Source organism: Rhincodon typus, chromosome 43 (assembly GCF_021869965.1).
Source record: "Rhincodon typus isolate 14 chromosome 43, sRhiTyp1.1, whole genome shotgun sequence".
Classification (NCBI taxonomy): Eukaryota; Metazoa; Chordata; class Chondrichthyes; order Orectolobiformes; family Rhincodontidae; genus Rhincodon; species Rhincodon typus.
The window spans coordinates 464392-471006 of record NC_063374.1 but is presented as its reverse complement, the minus strand read 5'-3'; the positions used below and the strand labels follow the sequence as shown (position 1 = coordinate 471006).

General features: G+C 48.4%; 1 protein-coding gene across 3 annotated transcripts; it reads left to right on the top strand.

Annotated features, from left to right (window-relative positions):
- The first annotated feature begins 378 nt into the window (after positions 1–378).
- LOC109916328 (gastrula zinc finger protein XlCGF8.2DB-like) lies at positions 379–6307 on the top strand. 3 transcript variants are annotated; one of them, XM_048619731.1, is made up of 2 exons: positions 379–567; positions 4051–6307. In XM_048619731.1, the coding sequence occupies exon 2, from the start codon at positions 4159–4161 to the stop codon at positions 4936–4938; it is 780 nt and encodes a 259-aa protein (XP_048475688.1). In that variant the 5' UTR covers positions 379–567; positions 4051–4158; the 3' UTR covers positions 4939–6307. The 3 variants fall into 3 exon arrangements, with proteins under 3 accessions (XP_048475688.1, XP_048475687.1, XP_020371635.1); XM_048619730.1 differs by having other exon boundaries at positions 379–613; XM_020516046.2 differs by lacking the exon at positions 379–567 and adding an exon at positions 2983–3638.
- The last annotated feature ends 308 nt before the right edge of the window (positions 6308–6615 follow it).

Genomic DNA, 6615 nt, shown 5'->3' with positions numbered 1-6615 from the left:
TAAACACTCCCCAACGTAATCTTTGTAAAACCTCCCTCGAGGAAAAGAGTTCTGTTTTCCATCTGCAAATTCTGCTGAAAGAAATTTACAAAACCCATCATTATGGGTCTAGGTCAGAAACTCATAACTTCTCCCCTCCGGCTTCCAGACCCTTGCTGGCAGCGCATGCGCACTGCTATACCACCAGCATCCGTAATCGCACGGCCCACCCTCACAGCCATTTACCCAGCCAAGGTCTGCACATGCTCAATTCAGACTGCCCCGTGACTGATTGGCGGCAGACTGTGCAATAGAAAAGAAGGTGGGACTGGAGGACATCGGGACGGCAGATGGTCATCCAACCAATCAAGGCTTACAAGGACAACACGTGATCTTCCCACGGCCGTCCTGACCCCTACCCGCTCAGCGCAGCGTCTTTGTACAGAGTGGCGTTTCATGAGGGGGTGACAGTCAAGTGCAGTAATGGAGCCAGCGTGGCCTGGGAGAATACATAAGCGTCCGGAGGGCATCCAGACCAAAGCTATAGAGTCTCCAGGTCCCGCGTTTACAAAAAACAGCGAAACAACTGTGGGTTCTGGCATCAACAGGACTGCCTCTACATCAACGAATACCGGTCACGTTTGGACATAGAGCAGTTTTTCCGCCGCCTCCGCCTCCACGCTTACTTCTTCAACCGTGAACCTAACCCTCCCTCTACTGACCCCTTCTCCTGCCTCCAACACACCCCCTCCTCCTGGACACCACCCCAAGGCCTCCTACCCTCCCTCGACCTCTTCATTTCCAACTGCCGTCGAGATATCAATCGCCTCAACCTCTCCACCCCTCTCACCCACTCCAACCTCTCCCCCGCAGAACGTGCAGCCCTCCGCTCCAATCCCAACCTCACCATAAAAGCCGCGGACAAGGGAGGTGCAGTTGTAGTATGGCGCACTGACCTCTACATCGCTGAGGCCAGACGCCAACTCTCCGACACCTCCTCCTGCCGCCCCCTTGATCATGACCCTCCCCCTGAGCACCAAACCATCATCTCCCAAACCATCCACAACCTCACCACCTCAGGTGACCTCCCACCCATGGCCTCCAACCTCATTGTTCCCCAACCCCTCACCGCCCGCTTCTATCTCCTTCCCAAAATCCACAAACCTGAATGCCCTGGTTGACCCATTGTCTCCGCCTGCTCCTGCCCCACCGAACTTATCTCCAACTATCTGGACTCCATTTTCTCCCCCTTGGTCCAGGAACTCCCTACCTACGTCCGTGACACCACCCACGCCCTCCACCTCCTCCAGAACTTCCAATTCCCCGGTCCCTAACACCTCATCTTCACCATGGACGTCCAGTCCATATACACCTGCATTCCCCATACAGATGGCCTAAAGGCCCTCCGCTTCTTCCTGTCCCGCAGGCCTGACCAGTCCTCCTCCACTGACACCCTCATCCGCTTAGCCGAACTCGTCCTCACCCTCAACAACTTCTCTTTCAATTCCTCCCACTTCCTACAGACAAAGCGGGTGGCCATGCCTGCCTCTTTGTAGGTTGCATGGAACAATCCCTCTTCTGTACCTACACTGGCCCGAAACCCCACCTCTTCCTCCGTTACATTGATGACTGTATCGGCGCTGCCTCGTGCTCCCACGAGGAGCTCGAACAGTTCATCCACTTCACCAACACCTTCCACCCCAACCTTAAGTTCACCTGGACCATCTCTAATACCTCTCTCCTTCCTGGACCTCTCGGGCAACCACCTAGAAACCGATATCCATTTCAAGCCCACTGACTCCCACAGCTACCCAGAATACACCTCCTCCCACCCACCTTCCTGCAAAAATGCGATCCCCTATTCCCAATTCCCTCGCCTCCGCCGCATCTGCTCCCAGGATGAGGCATTCCACTCCCGTACATCTCAGATGTCCTCGTTTTTCAAGGACCGCAACTTCCCCACCTCAGTGGTCGAGAACGCCCTCAACCGTGTCTCCCACATTTCCCACAACTCATCCCTCACACCCCGTCCCCGCAATAACAACCAAAAAAGAAACCCCTCGTCCTCACGTACCACCCCACCAACCTCCGGATCCAACGCATAATCCTCCGACACTTCCACCATCTGCAATCTGACCCCACCACCAAAGACATCTTTCCCTCCCCACCCTTATCTGCTTTCCGGAGGGACAACTCTCTCCGTGACTCCCTTGTCCGCTCCACACTCCCCTCCAGCTCCACCACACCCGGCACTTTTCCCTGCAACCGCAGGAAGTGCTACACCTGCCCCCATACCTCCTCCATCACCCCCATCCCAGGCCCCAAGAAGACTTTACACATCAAGCAGATGTTCACCTGCACATCTGCCAAAGTGGTATACTGCATCCGCTGTACCCGTCGTGGCCTCCTCTACATCGGGGAAACCAAGTGGAGACTCGGGGACCGCTTTGCAGAACACCTACGCTTGGTTCGCAGTAAACAACTGCACCTCCCAGTCGCGAACCATTTCAACTCCCCCTCCCATTCCTCAGACGACATGTCCATCCTGGGCCTCCTGCAGTGCCACAACGATGCCACCCGAAGGTTGCAGGAACAGCAACTCATATTCCGCTTGGGCACCCTGCAGCCCAATGGTATCAATGTGGATTTCACAAGCTTCAAAATCTCCCCTCCCCCCACCGCATCCAAAAACCAGCCCAGCTCGTCCCCACCTTCCTAACCTGTCCTTCCCCCAACCTATCCACTCCTCCCACCTCAAGCCGCACCCCCATCTCCTACCTACTAACCTCAACCCACCCCCTTGACCTGTCCGTCCTCCCTGGACTGACCTATCCCCTCCCTAACTCCCCACCTACACTCACCTTTGCTGGCTTCATCCCCGCCTCTTCGACCTGTTTCCTCTCCACCTATCTTCTCCTCTATCCATCTTCTATCCGCCTCCCCCTCTCTCCCTATTTCTTTCAGAACCCCCTTCCCCTCCCCCATTTCTGATGAAGGGTCTAGGCCTGAAACGTCAGCCTTTTTGCTCCTGTGATGCTGCTTGGCCTGCTGTGTTCATCCATCTCTGCACCTTGTTGTCTTGGGCTCAGGCCTGCCATCTTTTTTGGGCCAGTGTGCAGTAGGGCGCATGGGCATTCTTCCTTTCTCTGGTGGATTCGGAGAAGACTTCGACCCAGCAAACTCAAATAGCAGAAATGATTGCCTCTTTTATTCTTGAATTGACAGTGATTCTCTTTGCCAATCAAGTCAAACATCTGTGTGAATGGAAATAGGGAAGGGCCAAATAAAGGAGGGATTCGTAAACAATAGAGAGTTTTAATTGAGGAGCTATTTGACCCAGATACTGTGTAGGTCAGTAAGGACAGTGATAACTGGGGAGTGAACAAGCCTTGTGAAAGAGGATATAGACAGGAGAAATTTGGATAATCTCAAATTTTAGATTGAAATGGGTGGTCTGAGCGATGGCACAGTTGTGTCCACAAGCTCAGCTGGAGATCAGATGTCAGAGTTGTGACCAGGCTGGTTCAGCCTCAGATAGTTGCCAACAAGAGAGAAAGAGTCAATGACTACAGATTGAAGTCAATGGTTTCATTCTTTGAAATACTGAAATAGGATAAATTTCTGCTTCTCTACAACTGGATGACAAGGAAGACAGGAAGGTGTGTGACTTGGAGGTGGTCGTGGTGGTTTGCATACACCTGCCACCCTGATCCTTTTAGGTGGTGGAGTTTTGAGGGTTTGGGAGATTCTGTCAAAGTTCTGATTGAGTTGTAAATATATTCAAACAAAAACCTTTTTGCAAAGTGTCTCTATTGCAGCACTGTCTTGCATTCTCTCACCTCCCATAGGGACCACAATCCTATGGGTAGGGACCAGGCAACAGGTTCCCTTCCCTGATGGACATTTGTGAACCACTTGGGTTTTAGTGACGATTCTACCAGCTTTCATTGTCACATTTTCCTCATGTTCATAGCAAAAATTACTGAATTTATTCAGCTCAGTTTCACAGTCTGCCTTTGTGTTTTTGCAGGTTCACTCATACTTTTTTTCTGTTTTCAATCCGTTTCACAGGGTATTAGAAAAGGAGGATTTACAGTAAGGAAACAGAAACTTAACATCATATTTGGATCAAATGGAGTCATCTGATTTACTGTAACTGGAATATTATGGATTTTTAACATGGAAACAAAAATCACAGTTGACAATGGGGAAGAACTGTACACATGTTTGTCTGGACAATCATCTTATGTGGCAGAATATGAATGCAGTCACCTCAGGAAGAAACCATGGAAATGTGGGGAGTGCGGGAAGTGTTTCAGTTACCCAGTCCAGTTGGAAATTCATCAGCGCAGTCACACTGGGGAGAAACCATTCACCTGTTCCGAGTGTGGGAAGGGATTCTCTACCTCATCCCACCTGCTCACACACCAACGTATTCACACTGGGAATAGGCCGTTCACTTGCTCCGTGTGTGGGAAGGGATTCACTCAGTCATCCAACCTGTTAACACACCAGCGACTTCACACTGGGGAGAGACCATTTTCCTGCTCCGAGTGTGGGAAGGGATTCACTATTTCAGCTCACTTACTGAGACACCAACGAGTTCACAATGATGAAAGACCTTTTAAATGTCCAGACTGCAGCAACCAGTATAAAAGTTCTGGGGAACTGATGTCCCATCAACGTGTTCACACTGATGAGAGGCCATTCAGGTGCTCTCACTGTGGAGCAGGGTTCAAGCAATCATCTGACCTCACTGTGCATCGACGTACTCACACAGGGGAGAGACCATTCACCTGCTCCACGTGTGGGAAAAGATTCAATCAGACATGTACCCTTCTGAGGCACCAACAAGTTCACACTGGGGAGAGACCTTTCATTTGCTCTGAGTGTGGGAAGAGATTTGGTCGTTCCTCTACCCTACTGAGACACAAGCTAGTTCACAAGAAATTACATTGACTGGACTCTCACTGTTAATCACATCGCAATCAGAAATGTGTACATGAGGGTATGTTCCGGCTGATGTTCACTTAATGTGGGTCAATATTCTGTTAAAAATCAAGTAAATCAGCTTCACGTGAAACACAGAGATAACAAGGTGTAGAGCTGGTCAGAAAAGGGTCTAGGCCCGAAACGTCAGCCTTCCTGCTCCTCTGATGCCGCTTGGCCTGCTGTGTTCATCCTAGCTCTACACCTTGTTATCTCAGATTCTCCAGCATCTGCAGTTCTTACTATCTCACGTGAAACACAGTTTGGTTACTCATCGTAATATCTCTGAATCTTTTCAAAGGTCTTGGCCTCTTCCCCATCTCCCCATTCTCATGTCCAACAATGAGGATCTCATGGAAATTCTTTGTCATTGAGATTGGGACACATTTAACACCTTCAACATTCACTCACCACAAATGCACTGCAACAAAAAGCTCCTCGGATAACACCTTACAAAACTACAGCTTCTGCCATCTAGAAAGAGAACAGCAGCAGATACAGGAGAACAACAAGCCCTGACTTGGAAATATTATTGACCCTTCCTTTGCTGAGTCAAAAATCTGGAACTCTCCCCCAAACAGAATAGTTGTTGTACCTATAACCCAAGGACTGTAGCAGTTGAAGCCAGCTCACCATCACCTTCTCTGTGCAATTAAGGATTGGCAAAAATGCTGGCCTAGTTACTAATGCAAAATTCTGTGAATGAATGAAAAAATATTCAGCTTTTTTCATATCTGAAACCCAACTGCGTGTTCCAGCTCCTAAAACCTGCCACTGAACTTCCTTTTCCATAACACTGTTATTCCCACAAATAAACCCTGCTGTCTTCCTTAATCAAACTAACAAATATTGAAATGTTTGCTCCAGACACTGATTAAATAAATCACAATCGCTTTTGAAAGTTATGACAGAATTTGCTTCTACCATTCTGATGTGTTCCAGATCTTCATAACTCGATCAGTAAAATAATCCCTCATCTTTACCTTGGATTTTTAAATCATTTTTTTCAGAGGTTGTGTCCTGTGACCACCAACCTCTCTGTCAATGGATACAATTTCTTCATGAAAGATGTTCAGACAGAAACTACACCCTATAAATCACACCTCATCTTCTCTGCTCTAAGGAGAACAGTCCTCGCTCCTCCAGTTTCACTTCCCCTCATTTCAGATACAATTTGGCAATGCTTTCTCCTGCTCTCTCTTCAAGGCCTTGATATCTATCCTGAACTGTGTCACTCAAGTTATCACAAGATTTTACCTGACGATGACGAAAATTCTGTATAACTTGTTTTTGACCTCCATTATTAAAGCCAGGTAGCGGTTTGTATTTTTTTTCTAAAGACTTTGATCAATTTGTCCTGTCGCGTTAAATAATGTGTACACCTCCACTCCCAGGTCACTTTGTTCTTGTACTCTTTGTAATACTGTCATTTAGTTTATTCTCACTCACCTTATTCTTCCTTTAAAAATCTATCATTGTGGATCATTTTGGGATGTTCTGAGTGCATGAAAGGTGTTGACCTTTCTTTTTCACCTGTGATTTTAAGTTGTAGATACTTTTTCCCCTGGGGTGAACTCATGATTATCGGTCAAAGTGAACTACTTTACTGCAGAGACAACTTCAGCTGGGAGTCAGTGAATGAAAGAG

Excerpts from the sequence above, each read along its gene's own strand:
- LOC109916328 (XM_048619731.1), top strand. The coding sequence starts at position 4,159 with ATGGAAACAAAAATCACAGTTGACAATGGGGAAGAACTGTACACATGT.